General features: G+C 43.4%; 1 protein-coding gene and 2 long non-coding RNA genes across 7 annotated transcripts in view; 1 reads left to right on the forward strand and 2 right to left on the reverse strand.

The window, feature by feature from the left end:
* dclk2a (doublecortin-like kinase 2a) overlaps positions 1 to 25,350 on the forward strand; it is a 69,465-nt gene that overhangs the window by 24,778 nt on the left and 19,337 nt on the right. For 3 of the 5 annotated variants that reach the window (XM_076974059.1, XM_076974060.1, XM_076974061.1), the window contains exons 4-6: positions 1,226 to 1,333; positions 3,511 to 3,567; positions 7,242 to 7,342. In XM_076974059.1, coding sequence (XP_076830174.1) covers positions 1,226 to 1,333; positions 3,511 to 3,567; positions 7,242 to 7,342 — 266 coding nt within the window. The other 2 variants (XM_076974062.1, XM_076974063.1) reach the window with 2 other exon arrangements.
* Positions 11,827 to 16,633, reverse strand: LOC143476086 (uncharacterized). Its single transcript, XR_013121223.1, has 5 exons — positions 16,609 to 16,633; positions 12,612 to 14,628; positions 12,389 to 12,517; positions 12,145 to 12,222; positions 11,827 to 12,007 (listed from the first exon to the last, which is right to left on the reverse strand). It is a non-coding gene; the product is annotated as an uncharacterized LOC143476086 (long non-coding RNA).
* Positions 19,475 to 24,040, reverse strand: LOC143476087 (uncharacterized). Its single transcript, XR_013121224.1, has 3 exons — positions 23,937 to 24,040; positions 19,863 to 20,025; positions 19,475 to 19,623 (listed from the first exon to the last, which is right to left on the reverse strand). It is a non-coding gene; the product is annotated as an uncharacterized LOC143476087 (long non-coding RNA).

Below are 25,350 nucleotides of genomic sequence, written 5' to 3' on the forward strand. Positions count from 1 at the left end.
AACAAAAACAATAAAGCATTCTTGTATTAATTTTAAATGCCTGAATGAGTAAAGCAAGTTAACATATTCTAATTTAAAAGGTTGTACAAAAACTAAAACAAACTGAAATAACTGATTAGACAAAAAAGGAGAAATGGCTGATATACGGGTTTTCACTGGAAGAACTTGACACTTCTTAAAATACAAACTCATCACTTCTATGGCTCAAGAGGAACAGTGCCTGAGTTTATACGTAATAAATATAGGTTTAGTTTTCTCCATTACAGCAGAGATGTTGTGGAGCCAGTGTTGGGGGGTGGGGTGTGTGTGTGTTTGTGTTAGTGTGTGTGTGTGTGTGTGTGTGTGTGTGGGTAGTGTGTGTGTGTGTGTGTGTGTGTGTGTGTGTGCGTGTGTGTGTGTGTGCATATGCAATTGCACAACAAAAGTTAATGTAATGTGTAAATACAGTGAAAAGTGCAATTGCGTGTTTAAGGAGTATGTTGTGTGTTTAAGGAGTGTATTTTTTGTTTACAGTTTATTGCAGCTGCTAAGACCCATAGCACAATAGTCCTTATAGCACAATTTCTGAAACAACTAACCCATATAGCCTATCTATTGACCTGGTGCACTAAACCTTCTCTGCCTTACACTCATTTAAGGTTCTTAAACACACTTTTTGTAAAACATTAAACACAGTTCTTCACATAAGACACAATATTCAAAACTGAAAACCATGTGTTTCTTTTGGAAAACACTGCCACACAACTGTTACACTTACCTACTAAAATCCAAACCCAGTTCTCACAGGTTACAACCCTTCTATACAACACTAGCTATTTTTAACAAATCATTAGACATCAGATGCAATAATGTGGTTTTGGCAAAATGTGCAAGAGTTTTGGTTAAAGTGTTCAAAAGTGTGAAAGGTTGCTAATCGTATTGTGTGTGTATGTGTGTGTGTGTGTGTGTGTGTGTGTGTGTGTGCGTGTGTGTGCGTGTATTGGTGTGTGTGTGTGTGTGCGTGTATTGGTATGTGTGTGTGTGTGTGTGTGTGTGTGTGTGTGTGTATTGGTGTGTGTGTGTGTGTGTCTGCGTGTGTGTGTATTGGTGTGTGTGTGTGTGTGTGTGTGTTGGTGTGTGTGTGTATTGGTGTGTGTGTGTGTGTATTGGTGTGTGTGTGTGTGTGTGTGTGTGTGTGTGTGTGTGTGTGTGTGTGTGTGTGTGTGTGTGTGTGTGTGTATTCCAGAGTGCCGTGTGTTTAAGTCTGCATACGTGCCCCGCTCCTCCAGTTCAGTGAGAGCCACTGGCAGTAAGAGTCCAGGAGTCACACGCCGCACCAAATCCCCCAGCTCAGGTGAGGAGAGACTTTACACACACACACACACACACACACACACACACACACACACACACACACACACACACACACACACACACACCAATACACACACACACACACACACACACACACACACCAATACACACACACACACATACACACACACACACACACACACACACACACACACACACACACACACACACCAATACACACACACACACACACACACACACCAATACACACACACACACACACACACACACACACCAATACACACACACACACACACACACACACACACACACCAATACACACACACACACACACACACACACACACACACATACACACACACACACACACACACACACACACACACACCCCAATACACACACACACACACACACACACACACACACATACACACACACACACACACCAATACACACACACACACCAATACACACACACACACACACACACCAATACACACACACCAATACACACACACACACACACACACACACACACACACACACACACATACACACACACACACACACACACACACACACACACACACCAATACACACACACACACACACACACACCAATACACACACACACACACACACACACACACACACACACCAATACACACACACACACACACACACACACCAATACACACACACACACACACACACACACACACACACACACCAATACACACACACACACACACACACACATACACACACACACACACACACACACACACACCAATACACACACACACACACACACACACACACACACCAATACACACACACACACACACACACACACCAATACACACACACACACACACACACACACACACACACACACACACACCAATACACACACACACACACACACACACACACACACCAATACACACACACACACACACACACACACACACACACACACACACACACACACACACACACACACACACCAATACACACACACACACACACACACACACACGCTTCATACGCTCACACACAACACACACACACACACACACACACACACACACACACACACACACACATGCTTCATATGCTCACACACAACACACACACACACACACACACACACACACATGCTTCATATGCTCACACACACACATGCTTCATACGCTCACACACACACACACGCTTCATTCGCTCACACACACACACACACACGCTTCATACGCTCACACACAACACACACACACACACACACACACACACACACAAACACACACATGCTTCATACGCTCACACACACACACACACACACACACACACACACACACACACACACACACACACATGCTTCATATGCTCACACACACACACGCTTCATACGCTCACACACACACACACGCTTCATTCGCTCACACACACACACACGCTTCATACGCTCACACACACACACACACTCACACACACACAAACACACACATGCTTCATACGCTCACACACACACACACACGCACGCGCTTCATACGCACACATGCTTCATGGGTTAGGGTTAGAAAGAAGGATTTGGGAAAGAAAAAAGTTCCAAAGAGCACTTGGACAAACCAGAGACTTTCTGGAAGTCCATTCTCTGAACAGATTCAAAACAGGTTCAAAATTGAATTATTTGGCCATAGTCACAGATGCCATGTTTAGAGAAAAGCGAGCTCCGCATATAAAGAGAAAAAACACCTCTCAACAGTAAAGCATGGTGGTGGAAATGTGAAGGTGTGGACCTGCTTTCTGCCTCCAGACCTGGACGACTTCATATAATACAGGGAAATCAGGGAAGAATATCAACAAATTCTAGACCAGAATCTCCTGCCATCTATCAGGGAGCTGAAGCTGGGACAGAAATGGATTATGCAACAAGACCACGACCCAAAACATTCCAACACTACCAAAGAACGGCTGAAGAGAAAGACTTGCTCCCTGGATTGGATTAGTCAAAGTTTATTTCCCATAGAAATGCTGTGGCAAGATCTGATATGTGTGTGTGTGTGTGTGTGTGTGTGTGTGTGTGTGTGTGTGTGTGTGTGTGTGTGTGTGTGTGTGTGTGTGTGTGTGTGTGTGTGTGTGTGTGTGTGTGTGTGTGTGTGTTTGTGTGTGTGTGTGTGTTTGCTTTCTGAGCAGTGAGGAGATCCGCTGAACTTCCCTCAACCAGCAGTCAGTCTCCAGTTAAATCCCCAGGTAGGTCACCCTGCCTTACATTACATCACACCGACTCCTCTTACATCACACTGACTCCTCTTACATCACACCGGCTCCTCATACATCACACCGACTCTTCTTACATCACACCGACTCCTCTTACATCACACAGACTCCTCTTACATCACACCGACTCCTCTTACATCACACCGACTCCTCTTACATCACACCGACTCCTCTTACATCACACCGGCTCCTCTTACATCACACAGACTCCTCTTACATCACACCGGCTCCTCATACATCACACCGACTCCTCTTACATCACACCGGCTCCTCTTACATCACACCGACTCTTCTTACATCACACCGGCTCCTCTTACATCACACCGGCTCCTCTTACATCACACCGACTCCTCTTACATCACACCGACTCCTCTTACATCACACCGGCTCTTCTTACATCACACAGACTCCTCTTACATCACACCGACTCCTCTTACATCACACCGACTCTTCTTACATCACACCGACTCTTCTTACATCACACCGACTCCTCTTACATCACACAGACTCCTCTTACATCACACCGGCTCCTCTTACGTCACACAGACTCCTCTTACGTCACACCGTCTCCTCATACATCACACCGACTCCCCTTACATCACACCGACTCCTCTTACATCACACCGACTCCTCTTACATCACACCGACTCCTCTTACATCACACCGACTCCTCTTACATCACACCGACTCCTCTTACATCACACCGACTCTTCTTACATCACACCGACTCTTCTTACATCACACCGACTCCTCTTACATCACACAGACTCCTCTTACATCACACCGACTCCTCTTACATCACACCGACTCTTCTTACATCACACCGACTCTTCTTACATCACACCGACTCCTCTTACATCACACCGGCTCCTCTTACATCACACCGACTCTTCTTACATCACACCGACTCCTCTTACATCACACCGGCTCCTCTTACATCACACCGACTCCTCTTACATCACACCGACTCCTCTTACATCACACCGACTCCTCTTACATCACACCGACTCTTCTTACATCACACCGACTCCTCTTACATCACACAGACTCCTCTTACATCACACCGGCTCCTCTTACATCACACCGGCTCCTCTTACGTCACACAGACTCCTCTTACGTCACACCGTCTCCTCATACATCACACCGACTCCTCTTACATCACACCGACTCCTCTTACATCACACCGACTCCTCTTACATCACACCGACTCTTCTTACATCACACCGACTCTTCTTACATCACACCGACTCCTCTTACATCACACCGACTCCTCTTACATCACACCGACTCTTCTTACATCACACCGACTCCTCTTACATCACACCGGCTCCTCTTACATCACACCGACTCTTCTTACATCACACCGACTCTTCTTACATCACACCGACTCCTCTTACATCACACCGGCTCCTCTTACATCACACCGGCTCCTCTTACATCACACCGACTCTTCTTACATCACACCGACTCTTCTTACATCACACCGGCTCCTCTTACATCACACCGACTCCTCTTACATCACACTGACTTCTCTTAGATCACATGACTTACATCATGCTTACACACACACCAAACACACACAGACTGGACACACTCACCACACACAGCCATTTTTTGCCTGCCTGGTGTTCAGCTGATGGTTTGTCCACGTGTTGTGGGAGCTCAGCAGGTGTGTGTGGAGAAGGTGAACCTGATTTCAGAAACACAAAGCAGAAATGTCTTCTGCATTCTTCTGCATCCTGACCTGAATCTTCAGAGGTTCCTGCCAAGCCCTGCAGATAACACAGCTGTGCATGTGTGTAGCCCTGCAGATAACACAGCTGTGCATGTGTGTAGTTTAGAGTTCTGAGAACTGGAGAGCAGCGTCTGACTCCACTACACATATGCATGACACACCAACACACACGTGTGCACACACACTTCTAAGGTTGTGCAAATCAATATTAGATGGCTAATTGTACAGTACTGTTCTAAACAGGGTTCCATGTAATGTGTGTGCACACCTACAGAAACCCCAGAAGAACTACAGCATTAATTAACACTTGGGACTTTTAGAAAAAGGACATACAGTGGGTTGCAAAAGTATTCATACCCCTTGAACTGCAAGTCTTTTAGGGTATGTCTCCACCAGCTTTGCACATCTAGTGACTGAAATTCTTGCCCATTCCTCCTTGCAAAACAGCTCAAGCTCAGTCAGATTGGATGGAGAGCGTTTGTGAACAGCAGTTTTGAGATCTTGCCACAAATTCTCAATTAGGTTTAGGTCTGGACTTTGACTGGGCCATTCTAACACATGAATATTCTTTTTTTTAAACCACTCCATTGTAGCTCTGGCTTTATGTTTAGGGTCGTTGTCCTGCTGGAAGGTGAGCCTCCGCCCCAGTCTCAAATCTTTTGCTGACTCCAACAGGTTTTCTTCCAAGATTGCCCTGTATTTGGCTCCATCCATCTTCCCATCAACTTTGACCAACTTCCCGGTCCCTGCTGAAGAGAAGCACCCCCAGAGCATGATGCTGCCACCACCATATTTGACAGTGGGGATGGTGTTTTCAGAGTGATGTGCAGTGTTATTTCTCCGCCACACATAGCGTTTTGCATTGTGGCCAAAAAGTTCAATTTTGGACTCGTCTGACCAAAGCACCTTCTTCCACATGTTTGCTGTGTCCTCAACATGGCTTCTGGCAAACTGCAAACGGGACTTCTTATGGTTTTCTTTTAACAATGGCTTTCTCCTTGCCACTCTTCCATAAAGACCACATTTGTGTAGTGCACGACTAATTATTGTCCTGTGGACAGTTTCCCCCACCTGAGCTGTGGCTCTCTGCATTTCATCCAGAGTCACCATGGGCCTCTTGGCTGCCTCTCTGATCAGTGATCTCCTTGTTCGGCCTGTAAGTTTAGGTGGACAGCCTTGTCTTGGCAGGTTTACTGTGGTGCCATACTCTTTCCATTTCCGGATGATGGATTGAACAGTGCTCCGTGAGATGTTCAAAGCTTGGGAAATCTTTTTATAACCCAAGCCTGCTTTAAACTTCACCAAAACCATATTCCTAACCTGTCTGGTGTGTTCTTTGGACTTCATGATGCTGTTTGCTCCCCAATATTCTCTTAACCAACATCTGAGGCCGTCACGGAGCAGCTTAGATTAGATTACACACAGGTGGACCCTTTTGAGTCATTAGCAGTCATCAGGCAACTTCTGAATGCAATTGGTTGCACTCAGGGAAAATGGGGCTGAATACTTTTGCACGTCGCACTTATTAGTTTTTTATTTGTAAAAAATGTTTTGATTCATGTATAATATTCCTTCCACTTCACAATTGTATACCACTTTGTGTTGGTCTTTCACATTAAATTCCAGTGAAATATATTTATGTTTGTGGCTGTAATGTGACAAAATATGGAAAAGTTCAAGGGGTATGAATACTTTTGCAACCCACTGTAAATATATTTTATCATTTACTTTACTTTTATCCTTCTCTCTCTCCCACTCTCTCTCAATCCCTTCCTCTCTCTCCCTCTCCCACTCTCTCCCTCCTTCTCTCACTCCCTCTCTCTCTCCCACTCTCTCTCCCTCCTTCTCTCACTCCCTCTCTCTCACCCACTCTCTCTCCCTCCTCTCTCTCCCTCTCCTCCTCTCTCTCCAGTAAATGGACTTGTTTCCAGCAGTAGTCAGATCTCCACTCCCAGATCCACTAAGTCCTCCGGCTCGTCACCCACAAGTCCACGCTGCACGCGCAACTTCAAGGTAAGAGCCCGTTGGCATGGCAACAGTTTGTCTCAGCCTTTCAAAGAAATGAAAGTGTTTGTCTCAGCCTTTAGACAAATGTCGTTTTACAGGACAGTCAGTTTGACTATCACCACTGCTCCTGAAGCCCTGGCTCTCAGTTCTGTAGACAACACAAGACGTCGCTGCATACCAGAGGCCCAGGACTGTTTCTGGTTACATTTGGCATTTTAGATCATGCTGACCTAGATCTGAACCTAAATGGCAGCGACTGATCCCTGATCAGTATGAACAAAGACTCTGAAACCATGTGAGGGCAAGTAGCATCATGTCGTGTAAGTGTCCTTAGTGTAAGTCTCCTCACATCTTCACAATAACCATCTTGGCGTGAACCTTTAGACTGACCTTTTGAGAGTGACCTCCACGGTGTGAGCCACGGTATTAGTAATATAATATATTTACACATAAGTGATGAAACAGGTCAAATTCCTTTAGTCATTCTCCAACATGTGAATGACAAGAGAACACAATAAAAAAATAACATGTTTTAACCTTCATCAGTCCGAAGTGCTATGAAAATAGCTCCCTGTGTGAAATTCCCAAATCTACTGTTAGGGTAAAATCAGATGTATCTGTGTCACGTGATTTATCTTCCCCACACACACAGTCAGGAGGACAGAAAGATGCAGAAAACCTCCAAAGTATCACTGTTGAAGAGCTACAGGAAAAAATAATATTGTGGGGTCACCGAGTGTCTAAATTGGCTGCTGTTCTCTGTGCTCTGTGATGTTGAGTATGGTGGAGGCTCTGTGATGAACATCGTGAATTGCCAGGACATGTTAGATCAAAATCTGTTTGCTTCTCCCAAAAAACTACAAATGGGTTCCAGCTGGACAATGATCCAAAATGTGTCCAGACCAACACAGAAATAATTTACTGAACACAATATCAGCCCGCTGCCATGGTCACCTCAGTCTCAGATCTCAACCCCAGAGAAGACCTGCGAGATGAGCTAAGGAGCTCGGACCCTAGACAACCTGGAAAGATTCTGGAAGATTCTGGAAAGAGCTGGGTTTTCAATTTCCATTAATGGTACAAGATTCAGGTTACAAAGCTGGTTAAGGTTTAAATTTTAACCCCAAGGTAACCAAACCTGCCTCTTTAAAGGGGGTATTCAGAAATGGATCTGTATCTGAAATTGTATTACCAGAAAATGAACACAATTTATCAAATATTGCCTGCACATTCAGCACTGATACTTATATTAGATGATATTAGGGTTATATAATATATATACTGTATTATATACTGTATATATATATATATATATGTCACGGTGAGGCGGCCCCCTACCGGCCGCCTCTGTCCACAGCGGCTGTGTTGTTGTTGTTTTGTGACGTCGTGTACGCCCCTCAGGTGGGCGGAGCCCGTGATCCGTTCCCACCTGATGGTCGTTTGTCTGTCTATATATGCCTTGTCTTTGTACCAGTTGACCGCTGGTCATTATATCCTTAATTCGGATCTATTGCACGGGTTTTAGGTTTGCACACTTTATATTAAACCACCCTTTTTCCCTGAGACTTGGCGTGATCGCTTCCTTTTTGTTGCTCACACCTGCCCGTCACAGAATGACCAGCCACCCTTCGGAAGCCGCCGAGTCTCTTTTTCTTTCTCCTTCGTTCGTGGTCATGTCTCGTGGTAAGTGTTTGTCTGCGTAGTGTTTTGTTTGAAGAGCTCCGCCGTGCTTTTGTGTTTTGTGTGTGTGTGTAGCACGGCGAGGACCAGGGCAGTCTGCCCTGAGAAAGCTCTTCGGGTCTGTTGTCAGTTTGTGTGAAGAGTTCCGCCGTGTTTTCGTGTTGTGTCCGTGGCACGGCGAAGACCAGGAATGTCTTCCTGGCGATAACTCTTCGTTTTGTTGTGAATGTGTGTATGCGTGAACGGACGTGTCGATCGATATGCGCGCTCGTTGTGTTATATGTTACATGTGGTGTGTGACGCTGGTGCCGCTCCTCACCGTCGCCTCGCTCCCCTGTTGTCTTGTGTTTTATGTGGGGAGCGACTGCGAACGTGAGCGGCGCGTCACTGTGTCTGTTTATGGAGAGCGCGCGTTTGTGGGTCCCGTCTGTTTGTGTGTACGCCGTTTTTTGTTTGCTTGTCTAGTATTTGCGTGTGTGTTTTGTCCTAGCGTGTTGTCAACTGTTACATGTAATTCCATGCATGCTCCTCCCCTTAAATGTGTGTTTGGGGGGGGACCGGCTGTGGTCCCGTGCCATGGGGTGTGGCACGGAGGGCGTCTCTCCCGAGGGAGGCCCTGAATAGGGTAAGGCGCGTTTGTGTTTTGTGTGTGTGTGTGTGTGTGTGTGTGTGTGTGTGTGTGTGAGAGGGTGTGTTCTTTGTGCAGGTGCTTCTCCTTGGCAGTGTTCCTGGACCTTGTGGGGGTCTCCACCTGGCAGGAGCCCCCTTGTGTTGTGGGGTGACCGGAGCCCGGTCGTGAAGAGCCCCTCCCTAGAGGGCTGGGGCCCCCGGATGTTTGGGGACCATGGGGCTCCGGTCTGAAAAGCTCCTGCTGGGGATGGAGATCCTCCCTCCTGCCCGGGGTGACCAGGAGGCCCTTGGGGCTGCTCCCTAGCCCGCGTCGGGGGTGCTCTGGGCCTCGGTCTCTGGCGCTCCTGGGTTGGGTGGAGGAGTCCACCTTGAGATGAGAGGCCCCGGGAGGGGTTGGCTCCCCAGGAGGCTGGGGTGACCCCTAGCAGAAGGCAGGGGTCAGCTCTGGGAGGAGGTAGGTCCAGGAGGTGAAGTAGCCACGCCTTGGAGAGGTAGCCTGCACACCCACACACACACAAGGGACGAGAGAGGAGCCGTAGCCCCTCGTCCTCACACCCATGGGGCTTACCAGCTGAATGCCGGTTAGGGCGTGAGGGCCCTGTGACCGACTGGGGCGTGGTTTTGTGTTGTTAACGGCCCGGTCGGTCCAGGGTCCCGCCCAGGGAGGTGAGCTGACTAATGTTATGTGTTTTGTGTTTCAGCTCGTGGACTGCAGGAGGTGTGTCCCTGCCTGTCCTTGCCTTCCTGCCCCTTCGTGTTGTTGTGCAGCCGCTGTGTGCCACACACCCAGTGGAGGGGAGTGCGGCTTGGTGGGGGGGTCTGTCACGGTGAGGCGGCCCCCTACCGGCCGCCTCTGTCCACAGCGGCTGTGTTGTTGTTGTTTTGTGACGTCGTGTACGCCCCTCAGGTGGGCGGAGCCCGTGATCCGTTCCCACCTGATGGTCGTTTGTCTGTCTATATATGCCTTGTCTTTGTACCAGTTGACCGCTGGTCATTATATCCTTAATTCGGATCTATTGCACGGGTTTTAGGTTTGCACACTTTATATTAAACCACCCTTTTTCCCTGAGACTTGGCGTGATCGCATCCTTTTTGTTGCTCACACCTGCCCGTCACAATATATATACACACACACACACACACACACACACACACACACACACATACGCGTTTTCGTGAAATATCAGAACACCAGGGGAAACCATACCAAATGGGGACATGCCTTTCTGAGTATTCTAGAAACACAACAAGCAAGATTTTTGTTGCATATAGCACCCACATGATGTCTATCTGTTGATTTTTTCACTAAGTGCTTATTACAAAAAGCTGAGATTTTTCTGGTTTAAGGTATATTTTAGGACAGTTTCAGGTTTATGTTCATTTCTAGGACATGTACGCACACACTCATTTAAGTCTCACACTACCAACATAATAAGGACATAGTAAATACAAGGACCAAGTTACACACTTGGTACAGTACAAGTCAAGGACACACTAGCCACAGATTAAGAAACACAAAACAGGTGAGACGAATGATGTTTTTGAATCTAAATGAGTCCATCAATGTTTTAAAAGTGTGATATCCTGAAACCAAAGTGCTTTACTCTAGCATTTACAGAAGTAAATGTTCTGGCCTTATTCACAAAAACAAGAGCAGTAGGTTGTTAATTGCAAATCCTTTATATAGTCATATTTCCTGCATTTATAAAAGTGAAGTTTCAATACTTTGCATTAAATAATACAAATCACCAGGAATCCAGCTTTACTTTACTGTTTTTAATTCAGTTCTGAACCACATTTTGATTTCTGCATGCCATATGCATATCTGCCACATACACTACCAATCTGGTAAACTTAAAACTTTGCTAGTTTTAATAAGGGCCAATTCACATAATGAAAATCTCATCACCTACTAATCCCATGACTAACTGACTGTCCTAAAATTAGTCACTGTGATCACTACTGATTACATACTGTTCAAAATGGGAAATTATTTAATAAATAAAAATGCACTCAAAAAGGAAATAAAATGAATAAGCAGATGAAGTGCAAACAAAGCAGATAAAGTGCAACGAATTGTCCTGAAAAGTGTAACTGAGGTTAAACAATTTTAAGAAACTTTATTTAAGAAAAATCTTGGAGACTACAAACTCTGTCTTTTTTTCAGAGCCACTATTCGGTTTTTCACATAGTATTTGAGGGCAGTCCAGTCACGGTGTTTAAGAGCATCAGGTTCAGATAGTAGGCATGAGACACAGTCTCTCTTACCAGGAACTTGGCAACTGTTTATAAATCGCATTAGATGTTTCTCAACAGCTTGTACCTCATCATCTGACCACTTCTTCTTGCTCTGTGTGATGCCTGCAGACAAATGTACTGTGAAATGCACTCCCAGTTCTCACACAAGCACAAATACAGTAAATGCTAAATGTTTGAAAACCTATAACTGCAGATTACATACAAAAAAACTAAACAAAACATAGTTTAAGTTTCTTTACCAGTAGTCTGTGTGGAATGTTGATGACTTTGGTCAAGAGACAAGTCATGTTTCCGCTTCATCCCTTTATTACCCCGATCTTAAAGAACAGGAAATGTTATCTTAAATATAAGTATAATAAAGTGGACATTTCATGAACATGCAAAGACATTGTCATAAGTCAAACCATGAGACAATTTTGATCAAACATATGCCTACATGAAAGATAATGAAGCTAATAGAGGACAAAAAATGAGCTAGCTTACCATGTGGATTTGAGAACTGTGCACTTTCAGAGGGTGATGGTTCAGGAGTTCTGGAGCTACAGCTTGGCTGAGGATCATCTGACTCTGCCTCATCACTTGATGTATCAGCATTAGAGTCTTCAATTTCATCTGATCAAGAAAAAAAAAAACATTTGCATACATACATACATACATATATACACACACACACACACAGTTTTTACATATTATAAAAGTTCCCTACCTTGTGGATTAATGACAATTTCATCTAACGTAGCACCCTGGAATTCTGATAGTGTCCCTCTTTCCATTGCAATAAGAAGCTTGCTCATTTTGGCAAGTTGCAAAGTACTTTCAGGTAAACGGTAGTATTGGCGATGAATCCTAATGTCATGCCCCAAAAAACTGGCAAGCTGATCCATTTCATTGTCTTTCAAATTCAACACCGTTGACAGAGTTGCAATCTGCTTCCTTAATTTTGTGGATGAAAGGGCTGATGGATTTCTTGCACCACAGGATTCTCCAAACTCACGCAGAACATCTGATCCACGATAAGATGAAAGAGCGTTTGGACGTGCAAACAGGTGTACATTCTCCTCCGGAACCTGACAGATATCTCTATGCTGGACGAGGAGGTCCATGCAATTGACCATATCAGGTGTCAGCAGCACAGCCACCTTCCTGCCCCTCTTGCCACGAATTTCTACTCTTTGGAAGTGTTCACACAGCTTCTTTTCAAAATCACTAAGACCAGAGGCAAGGTCTTCATGAACTGGTGATTTTACTCTTGAAACATAAGACTCCAGCTTCATCCTTGAAGCCTCTCCACCCCTCCTTCTGTTAAAAAGTATGACTTTGGCAAGCACCAACTTGCATAAGCTTGCATAGGTTTTGACATCAGAGTGGTCCTTCAAAGCATGCTGATATTTTGTCATCTCAGTATTTAAAAAGGAGTGCAAAGTTTTGACGTCTTCTGTGAAGGGCAAAACCTGAGGTTTGTTCATTTTTGCCTCATTAAGAGTTGTTCCTGCTGCTGCTGAAATGGACTCATTCCATTTATGCTCTTGGAGAACCCTGAAGCTGCGTGCATCCTCAGCCAGCCTCTCTCTGCCCGTTATTATTGCACTGCATTCCACTGAAGTTGCTATTTTTGATAAACTGTGGCCAAGCTTCAGAGCCAACGATGGAATCCTGTAAGTGTTGGTCTCCTCACAATGCCCAGAAACAGCTCTCACAGATTTTATGACATGGGGAAAATTTGATGGCAAGACAAAATCTTCCATAGACCGAATAGGTGTCAGTCTTCTTGCCTCCAAGAGTAGACGTCCCACCTCTCTCATTTTTTGACGAATGTAATCATTCTTTGTGGAACTTGGGTTCAGCTTGTTGAACATCTGTTCTCCAAAAAGTAATATGTATTTATCATTTCTAATTACAGCAGAAACTTCATCATGTTTCATTTGACACATAACAGTTTTCCAAAATGCTTTGCTAACATCAGGAGGAACACGTGCCATGCAGTTGAGTGACTGAACCATCTTTTTTCTATTCCCAGGCTCATCAACTTTAGGGTTCTGTGGACAGTTTCTAATATGCCTCCAGAGTGACTTCCTTGCATATAGACCCTGGCAGTGTATACAGTGCGTAAACTCTTGAGTGGATCCTAGTTTCTGAGGTCTCCTACGGGCAACCAAATCTCCTTTGCCACTACTTGATATCAAAGCATTATGCAAAAAATTGCCTCTGGTGGTCAACAAACGTAATCGAACTCGTCTTTCTTTTGATTTCTTATCAAAGCTGAATGCTTTTGCTACGTCTGGTTCATTGTGATGTACATACTGCAGGTGTCTTGATATTTTAGAGTATGGCTTCTCACAATAAAGGCAGTACTGCTTCTTTGCGTATCGCCAGCTTTTACTTGAGGTTGGCATTGGAACTACATGAACACAACCCTGATCTGAAGGGGTGCTGGTATCAGGTTCTGTAGGACAGCTTTCACGTGAGCTACTTGCATGAATTTCTGAAGAAGACACTTGACACTGGGAGTTGACAGCTTTGACTGCCCCCTTTTGCTGGATTCGTGTTAACACACTGTCTTTATCATTGTTTCTCTTTAGTTTTTTGGGCGAAATATTACTCAGCATGTCAGACCTGCTACAGCTGGAAAGGTCTGAAGATTCACTGTCTATATTTGGTTCATAGTCTTCATCACTGTAGTCTGTACATTCAGAGTAATCAGTGGATTCATCCATGACAGCAGTCTAAAAAGATAGAACAATGAAAAATGCATAGATGACTACTTTTACACCCATCACAAATTACCATATTTTCCGGACTATAAGGCGCACCTAAAAGCCAAAAATTTTCCCAGAAATCGGATGTGCGCCTTATAATCCGGTGCGCCTTATACAAGTACTGAGTTCCGATATCTGACACAGGAACGTAATACGTACAGAACGTACCCCACGTAAACCAATCAAAGAACACTACGTAATACGTACAGTACCAGTACTTACGCTTACCTACAGGTATGCTGCAAAATAACATTTGTTTTTCCAGAACCCTCGAAAATGGCACCAGTGAAGAGACACGTTTACGAGGCACACTTAAAGCTACAGGCTATCAGTTATGCAGCTGTAAACGGGAATAGAGCAGTTGCGATACAATTTGGCATAAATGAATCTGTCACGTAGGGCTACGCCCCCTCTCCTAGCTGTCACTCCGGTTTCCCTTGTTCCCTCGTGTGTGTGTTGTTCCCTGCTCCTCGATCCCGCCCAGCTCGTCTGTTGCCCCGGTTTCCCTTGTCTGCCACGCCTTGTTATCATCGTCCTCACCTGTGTCTTGTTAGTTCCATGTTTATATAGTCCCTGTATTTCCCCCAGTCTGGTTATCGGTTGTTTTGTGCTATGCATGTATCTCTGTTCACGTTCGCGGTCTCTTGTGTTTGTATTCGTGTTTCCCCGTGTGTTTCAGCCTGTTCCGTTTTCCCTGCCGGGTTTTTGTGAGTACTCCTTGTGTTAAAATGTCATTGTTCAATGTTCGGACTCCCTTAATAATCTGACCCATGCCATCCTTTTTGACTCAGAGTTTGGAATTTCCCTTAATAAATCTCGCTTTCCTCAGCGTTTGTGTCCGCCTCCCTGCTCTGCGCTACGCAGAACGTTACAGAATCTATGGTTTGGAAATGGACGAAACAGGAAAATGAACTGCGTCAAGTAAAGAAGTCGAGACAGAGATTTCATTTCGTTTTCACTTTTTTCCACACATCACTATCCCTGCTGATCTGACTATGTGTGCTCATCTCACAGACAACGTTAAAAGGCAAGTGAAGAAAATTAATTCTGAGCTTGCCGTCATTCCGGGAGGATTAAACAAACAACTCCAACCGCTGGACATTGGCGTAAATGGGGCATTTAAAGTTGCGAGTGGCGTGGGAGCAATGGATGATAGACGGCGAACACACGTTTACTAAAACTGGAAGGCAGCGGCGGGCGAGTTACGAGTTATGCCACCGTTTGTGAATGTATTGTGGACGCGTGGGCCAAAGTTTCTGCTGTAACTGTTGTCCGAGCTTTCGCGAAAGCCGGCCTCATTGCTGAACAGCTACCTGGCAACGAGACTGACTCAGACATTGATGAGCGGGAACCCGGAGTGCTCGTTAGTGAAATTGCGCAGCTTTTTAATTCAGACACAGAAGATGAGGACTTTGATGGATTTGTGGGAGAAGAGGAGAAGAAAATTGTGTGTGTTTTGTCAAGTAGTATAATAAACTTTTAAAAATCACCGTTTCGCGTCCTTTACTTTTCTTGTAGACCGTATGTTTTAGCATGTGCCTAATATGGTGCCGTACAGAATACCGGTAAGTACTGTACAGAAATAGTGTCCGTAATTGAGACTGTGCCTTATAGTACGGTGCGCCTTATACGTGGGTCAAATACAGAAAGAGACCCCGTAATTCAGAATGCGCCTTATAATACGGTGCACCTTATAGTCTGGAAAATATGGTATCTGAAGGGATCTGCAGATGTATGTAGCAATGTAATGTAAAATTAATCTCCTACAAACAGGCTTTTGCAATTTGAGTAGGTCAACAAATCTCACAACACAACGCAATTGAATGTTATTTTAAGACTTCCAAAAAGCACTTGAAAGAAATTATCAGATTAAAACTTGTTATAAATGTGTTCATATTATACTAAGTAAATATATTTCTAAAGAATGCACAACCAACTCAAATTTACCCATTCAGCAGGAAGGACAGGTGTGTACCCATCAGAAGCCAGTGAGGGTTCAGGTTCACCAGGAGATCTGGTCATTTTGTCTTCTTGCATGTCACTGCTGACATTCTAAATGAACACACATATTTCATAATCACCATTAATAATGCCACAATAGCAGAAAAAACACAATTAGTAGTTAAAGCAGGATCAATTACAGTTTATTAAACATCAATTACGCCAAGGTGAATAATTAGGACCACACACACACACACACACACACACACACACTTTCAGGTCCAGTCCAATATCAGGACAAGTTACACTTCAAGCAGGTCGGAATTGGTAAATATGCTCTCTGCACATCTCAACTATTGTAAAACTATGTAAAAATAAAAATTCCATTGCTATCAAATTTACCCATTCAGCAGGAGGGACAGGTGTGCACCCATCAGAAGCCAGTGAGGGTTCAGGTTCACCAGGAGATCTGGTCATTTTGTCTTTTTGCATGTCACTGCTGACATTCTAAATGAACACACATATTTCATAATCACCATTAATAATGCCACAATAGCAGAAAAAACACAATTAGTAGTTAAAGCAGGATCAATTACAGTTTATTAAACATCAATTACGCCAAGGTGAATAATTAGGACCACACACACACACACTTTCAGGTCCAGTCCAATATCAGGACAAGTTACACTTCAAGCAGGTCGGAATTGGTGAAATATGCTCTCTGCACATCTCACCTATTGTAAAACTATGTAAAAATAAAAATTCCATTGCTATCAAATTTACCCATTCAGCAGGAGGGACAGGTGTGCACCCATCAGAAGGCAGTGAGGGTTCAGGTTCACCAGGAGATCTGGTCATTTTGTCTTCTTGCATGTCACTGCTGACATTCTAAATGAACACACATATCATAATCACCATTAATAATGCCACAATAGCAGAAAAAACACAATTAGTAGTTAAAACAGGATCAATTACAGTTTATTAAACATCAATTACGCTAAGGTGAATAATTAGGACCACACACACACACACACTTTCAGGTCCAGTCCAATATCAGGACAAGTTACACTTCAAGCAGGTCAGAATTGGTGAAATGTGCTCTCTGCACATCTTAACTATTGTAAAACTATGTAAAAATAAAAATTCCATTGCTATCAAATTTACCCATTCAGCAGGAGGGACAGGTGTGCACCCATCAGAAGCCAGTGAGGGTTCAGGTTCACCAGGAGATCTGGTCATTTTGTCTTCTTGCATGTCACTGCTGACATTCTAAATGAACACACATATTTCATAATCACCATTAATAATGCCACAATAGCAGAAAAAACACAATTAGTAGTTAAAGCAGGATCAATTACAGTTTATTAAACATCAATTACGCCAAGGTGAATAATTAGGACCACACACACACACACTTTCAGGTCCAGTCCAATATCAGGACAAGTTACACTTCAAGCAGGTCGGAATTGGTAAATATGCTCTCTGCACATCTCAACTATTGTAAAACTATGTAAAAATAAAAATTCCATTGCTATCAAATTTACCCATTCAGCAGGAGGGACAGGTGTGCACCCATCAGAAGGCAGTGAGGGTTCAGGTTCACCAGGAGATCTGGTCATTTTGTCTTCTTGCATGTCACTGCTGACATTCTAAATGAACACACATATTTCATAATCACCATTAATAATGCCACAATAGCAGAAAAAACACAATTAGTAGTTAAAGCAGGATCAATTACAGTTTATTAAACATCAATTACGCTAAGGTGAATAATTAGGACCACACACACACACTTTCAGGTCCAGTCCAATATCAGGACAAGTTACACTTCAAGCAGGTCAGAACTGGTGAAATATGCTCTCTGCACATCTCAACTATTGTAAAACTATGTAAAAATAAAAATTCCATTGCTATCAAATTTACCCATTCAGCAGGAGGGACAGGTGTGCACCCATCAGAAGGCAGTGAGGGTTCAGGTTCACCAGGAGATCTGGTCATTTTGTCTTCTTGCATGTCACTGCTGACATTCTAAATGAACACACATATTTCATAATCACCATTAATAATGCCACAATAGCAGAAAAAACACAATTAGTAGTTAAAGCAGGATCAATTACAGTTTATTAAACATCAATTACGCCAAGGTGAATAATTAGGACCACACACACACTTTCAGGTCCAGTCCAATATCAGGACAATTTACACTTCAAGCTGATCAGAATTGGTGAAATATGCTCTCTGCACATCTCAGTTATTGTAAAACTATGTAAAAATACAAATTCCATTGCTATCTTAAACATTATTGGCAAAAACTAAATGTGTTTAGTACATAGAAAAATGTTAAACAGCAAAACAATTACACAAACAATTAGGACATCACACAGACAACTGTTATGACATTGTAGACTCTACACCAGTCTAAAAATTTCCCATTAAGAATTTTTTGCCATCAACCTTCAGAAAATTTATTAATAAAAAGTCAAAGCACATTAAGGCTTAGCAGGTTATTTAAATTTCACCCCAACAGTGCCTTTGAATGTTATTTCAGGACATCTAAGTGAGTGTTGAGTATATAGACAGATTGTACCTGTGAAATAGTGTTTATTTGTTCCAGTCTCTCAGAAGCCAGAGAAGGTTCAGGTTCACCAAAACGTTTTTTCTGTAACATGTCTTTCTTTGAAATATTAACTTTAACCTTTTATGACAAAACAAAGTCAATTAGTATACAAAATCATGTAAAATTGTGTAACATTTTACTAACATTCAGCTAAACACCGTCATCCATCACATCTCTATCTCTATCTATTTCAGTGTTTTTTTTTACTCACCAGTGAACGCCACGGCCAAGCACTGTCTCCATAATCGTATGTTATTTCTTCCCCCAGGAGTATATTCTTGATCGCGAATAAACACAGGTGTGGCCTGCCATTAACTACAATTTTCTTCATTTTACAGTTGGCATTTTTTGCATCATCATTCACAAGCCTGCCAAGTGTTCCATCCTCTTCAGAAGCATCAATGCTGAAAGAAACATTCTTATCTTAGATGTATTCCACTCAATACATGAACATTGATGGATTAGTAGTACGTTACAGGAAATATACCAATTGCACAAAATATTTTAATATCTACTATAGATAAACCCCTGAAAAAATAAAAATACAAATCAGCACATTTCAGGCACAATGTGATTTTATCTTGCATGCAAGTTAGCAACTAGACTAACAGAGAAATGTTTAGAAATTTACAGCGTGACGTACCACCATGAGCTTCCATTCCACTCAAAGTCAAACAAAAACCCATTTTGTTTTTCTGTATATCTTCTTTGTCTTTTAAAACTCTCCTTTTGTGAAATAAGTTTTCCTTTATATTCAAGCACAAAGCATCCACTCTCAATGTGCATGAGGGCAAACACTCCCCTTCCTAAAATAGAACAGAAATTAAATGCAAAGGACATTTTTGTTTAATTTAAAGACAATGAATCTAAAATGCAAAGATTTTGGAGGATGCTGCTGCTAAATAAAGAGCTCTAACATGTACATTGATCATGTAAGCAGAGGACAGTAACGACTAAGCATCTTCAGGCATCAAATAGAAATGGTTGTATAAAATAACCAACAAATTATTGGGTTAAAAAAAGTAATTGAGATATATGTTGCAAAGGGCTGCAGAACAGTACCCAGGGCTGCTGGATCTAAAGCTGACAAGGATATAATCTGCTACGGTACATTTCAAAACTAGTTGGTCAGGGTGTAAGGATGAGGTTGGTTGGTTGGTCAGGGTGTAAGAATGAGGTTGGTTGGTTGGTCAGGGTGTAAGAATGAGGTTGGTTGGTTGGTCAGGGTGTAAGGATGAGGTTGGTTGGTTGGTCAGGGTGTAAGGATGAGGTTGGTTGGTTGGTCAGGGTGTAAGGATGAGGTTGGTTGGCTGGTCAGGGTGTAAGGATAAGGTTGGTTGGTTGGTCAGGGTGTAAGGATAAGGTTGGTTGGTTGGTCAGGGTGTAAGGATGAGGTTGGTTGGTTGGTCAGGGTGTAAGGATGAGGTTGGTTGGTTGGTTGGTTGGTCAGGGTGTAAGGATGAGGTTGGTTGGTTGGTTGGTCAGGGTGTAAGGATGAGGTTGGTTGGTTGGTTGGTTGGTTGGTCAGGGTGTAAGGATGAGGTTGGTTGGTCAGGGTGTAAGGATGAGGTTGGTTGGTCAGGGTGTAAGGATGAGGTTGGTTGGTTGGTCAGGGTGTAAGGATGAGGTTGGTTGGTTGGTCAGGGTGTAAGGATGAGGTTGGTTGGTTGGTCAGGGTGTAAGGATGAGGTTGGTTGGTTGGTCAGGGTGTAAGGATGAGGTTGGTTGGTTGGTCAGGGTGTAAGGATGAGGTTGGTTGGTTGGTCAGGGTGTAAGGATGAGGTTGGTTGGTTGGTCAGGGTGTAAGAATGAGGTTGGTTGGTTGGTCAGGGTGTAAGAATGAGGTTGGTTGGTTGGTCAGGGTGTAAGGATGAGGTTGGTTGGTTGGTCAGGGTGTAAGGATGAGGTTGGTTGGTTGGTTGGTCAGGGTGTAAGGATGAGGTTGGTTGGTTGGTTGGTTGGTTGGTCAGGGTGTAAGGATGAGGTTGGTTGGTCAGGGTGTAAGGATGAGGTTGGTTGGTCAGGGTGTAAGGATGAGGTTGGTTGGTTGGTCAGGGTGTAAGGATGAGGTTGGTTGGTTGGTCAGGGTGTAAGGATGAGGTTGGTTGGTTGGTCAGGGTGTAAGGATGAGGTTGGTTGGTTGGTCAGGGTGTAAGGATGAGGTTGGTTGGTTGGTCAGGGTGTAAGGATGAGGTTGGTTGGTTGGTCAGGGTGTAAGGATGAGGTTGGTTGGTTGGTCAGGGTGTAAGAATGAGGTTGGTTGGTTGGTCAGGGTGTAAGAATGAGGTTGGTTGGTTGGTCAGGGTGTAAGGATGAGGTTGGTTGGTTGGTCAGGGTGTAAGGATGAGGTTGGTTGGTTGGTCAGGGTGTAAGAATGAGGTTGGTTGGTTGGTTGGTCAGGGTGTAAGGATGAGGTTGGTTGGCTGGTCAGGGTGTAAGGATGAGGTTGGTTGGTTGGTCAGGGTGTAAGGATGAGGTTGGTTGGTTGGTCAGGGTGTAAGGATGAGGTTGGTTGGTTGGTCAGGGTGTAAGGATGAGGTTGGTTGGTTGGTCAGGGTGTAAGGATGAGGTTGGTTGGTTGGTCAGGGTGTAAGGATGAGGTTGGTTGGTTGGTCAGGGTGTAAGGATGAGGTTGGTTGGTTGGTCAGGGTGTAAGAATGAGGTTGGTTGGTTGGTTGGTCAGGGTGTAAGAATGAGGTTGGTTGGTTGGCTGGTCAGGGTGTAAGGATGAGGTTGGTTGGCTGGTCAGGGTGTAAGGATGAGGTTGGTTGGTTGGTCAGGGTGTAAGGATGAGGTTGGTTGGTTGGTCAGGGTGTAAGAATGAGGTTGGTTGGTCAGGGTGTAAGAATGAGGTTGGTTGGTTAGGGTGTAAGAATGAGGTTGGTTGGTCAGGGTGTAAGGATGAGGTTGGTTGGTTGGTCAGGGTGTAAGAATGAGGTTGGTTGGTTGGTCAGGGTGTAAGAATGAGGTTGGTTGGTTGGTTGGTCAGGGTGTAAGGATGAGGTTGGTTGGTCAGGGTGTAAGGATGAGGTTGGTTGGTCAGGGTGTAAGAATGAGGTTGGTTGGTCAGGGTGTAAGAATGAGGTTGGTTGGTTGGTTGGTCAGGGTGTAAGGATGAGGTTGGTTGGTCAGGGTGTAAGGATGAGGTTGGTTGGTCAGGGTGTAAGAATGAGGTTGGTTGGTCAGGGTGTAAGGATGAGGTTGGTTGGTTGGTCAGGGTGTAAGGATGAGGTTGGTTGGTTGGTCAGGGTGTAAGGATGAGGTTGGTTGGTTGGTCAGGGTGTAAGGATGAGGTTGGTTGGTCAGGGTGTGGCCACTCTGGGATCTCTGTGCTTTACACCGTGGTCCTGGGGGAACTGAATTTTCCACTTGTGGGATCAATAAAGTTTAAGTTTAGTTTAAGGATGAGGTTGGTTGGTCAGGGTGTAAGGATGAGGTAATAAAGCTAGAGTGGAGTCCGTGAGTTATAGTTACACAGGGTGCCTTATAGCATAGGTGGACATTAACAGTGCAAGTGGGGCTGGGGATGGCGTTAGTCACTGGGTGTGTATAACGTATCAAGGGGTGGGTGTGACGCAACCGCAAGTTTTAAAATAATTTATTAAATGAAATAAACACAATAGAACCAAGGAGAACAATCAGGTAGAAGGGGATGTACACTAAAGGGTACATAAACTTAATGACACAGCAAACAAGCAACACACTACCAGAACAAAAATATTAAACATGCTACCAGAGACCTAGTTCAACTCAAGACGACAGACATACAAGCAACCACGAATGCATATTTCTAATATAATCAACCGAGATAAAAGAACAGAATAAAACATACGGTTTTAAACACTAGGGGTACAGAACACAGGAATCTAGTTACTGTGTTCGTGTTATATTCTTAAATGCAGAACACTTATCGGGAGGGTGGAATGACGGAAGGACAACGCTAGACTGAAAGCATAAAACTACGAGAGAATAACCAGGTAGGGTACACTAGATCAGGGAAAATAGACTATGGCAAAAGACAATGAGCTCAGAGGGAAACAGAAATGTCACGGGCAAGTAGGAAACATGGTAAGGAACATAAGGAAGACCAAACAGAACTGACCAAACCGGAATACTGGGGAAGCAAGGGAGAAACGATAAGCAGGCAAGGAGAGATCAGCGCACAGGAAAACAGGTAGATGTAAAAACACAAAGCACTCTAGAAAACGAAACCTAGACAAAGACAGAGAGACTACACGGAATGGAGAGCAGAGCAAGGCAGGGCAGGATAAAGGAGTACTCACAAACACAATGACTGACGCAGATGGCTGAAACAGAAGGACTAAAATACACTGGGACAGGGAAACTAAACAAGACACAGGTGGGAACACTGAGGACAGGGGCGTGACAGACAGAAGGGAACTATGGCAATGGGGAAACAAGGCAGGACAATCGAGGGGGGTGGAGTTGGGCATGACAGTGTGCCAGTATGGATCTATTCTGTAATTAGTGTTTGATGATGAAATAGGTAAAAATTTATATGGAACTGGTGGGACGGAGTACACATTAACGGTGTCAATGGGGCCAGGTGTAGACTGGGTATGGTGGTGTGGGCTTAATGTAGTGAAATGTGGATGAAGAGATGTGTCTACTTGAAAACCTTCAATTAAGAACTTCACCTTCATGTGCTAAACCAAATCATGAAGTCATTAAGGAAAACTCATGAATTAAGGCTTACCTTTATATGCATTTATGAGTCTTTCTTCAAACCAAGGTTTATCTTTTTGAGAAATAACATGCCCAGTAGCATCTTCTACCGGACTAAGCCTGGTTCTTCTTTTTGGCATGTTTGTACAGGATTGTCTAGGGACAATAAAATTCTGAATTACATGGAAATAAACATTAAATGTTCATTCATTTTAGGTCAGCCTAAAAACATCTTAATTCCAATTCCAATCTTAATTCCAATAAAAAATTCTAGAAGCATAATAACTTCAAAACAAACACAAAAAGGCCCTCGTGCTTTTCAGAATACTGGATGTTCTTTTTGAATATGTAGACCAGACACTGACAATTTTTACAGCTTTAACTTAAATATGTTGCCTTTATGTTGATCGCCTCTAAAATATGTATTTGGAAATATCAATACATAAATACTTTAGATAATTCCAGTAAGTGAATGTCTGTTTATCGTTGCTTCTTTAAAACTGCAATTAACCATTATTTCCTAAACTAAAGTTGAGTTAAAAAAAAAAAAACAAAAAAAAACCCTATTTTCACAGCACTATTTATAAAGCGATTCGTTCTCACAGAATACCTCACTCTGCTTCCTCTGCTCCCCTCCCCCACTCTGCAAAGCTCAAAACGTAACTGGCACCCCTCCCCCATTCTAATGCAGACAGGATTAGGGTTACAGATCTCAATCGACTAAATATTTGGTATGTTTCTAGAAATGTTCAAAATATACATTTTCCTAACAATTACATACATATATATACATATATATATATATATATATATATATATATATACATATATATATATATATATATATATATATATATATATATAAATTATATATATACATACATATATATATATATATATATATATATATATATATATATATATATATATATAAATTCTGCACAACTCTCTGATGTCCGCCATTTCACAACTGCAAACGTCACCAGTGCACCTTCCCCCACCCGAACAGCAACTTGCACTGCCCAGCTAAATCCCTCAAAGTTCAGAACTCGCCACTCTAGCCCTAACCCTAACCCTAACTCCTCCCCCTCTCTGCTTAGTCTCCACCCCTCCCCCACTCTGCAAAGCTGAGAAACGTAACTGGCACCCCTCCTCCCCCATTCTAATGCGGACAGGATTAGGGTTAGCGTATTACAGATCTCAATTGACAAAGTATTTGGAATATTTCTGGAAATGTTCAAAATATACATTCAAAATATACATTTTCCTAACAATTAAATAAGTTATATATGTGTAAATATATGTTTAAATTCAGCACAACTTTCTGACGTCCGCCATTTCACAACTGCAAACGTCACCAGTGCACCTTTCCCCACCCGAACAGCAACTTGCACTGCCCAGCTAAATCCCTCAAAGTTCAGAACTCGCCACTCTAGCCCTAACCC

Source organism: Brachyhypopomus gauderio, chromosome 15 (genome assembly GCF_052324685.1).
Source record: "Brachyhypopomus gauderio isolate BG-103 chromosome 15, BGAUD_0.2, whole genome shotgun sequence".
Classification (NCBI taxonomy): Eukaryota; Metazoa; Chordata; class Actinopteri; order Gymnotiformes; family Hypopomidae; genus Brachyhypopomus; species Brachyhypopomus gauderio.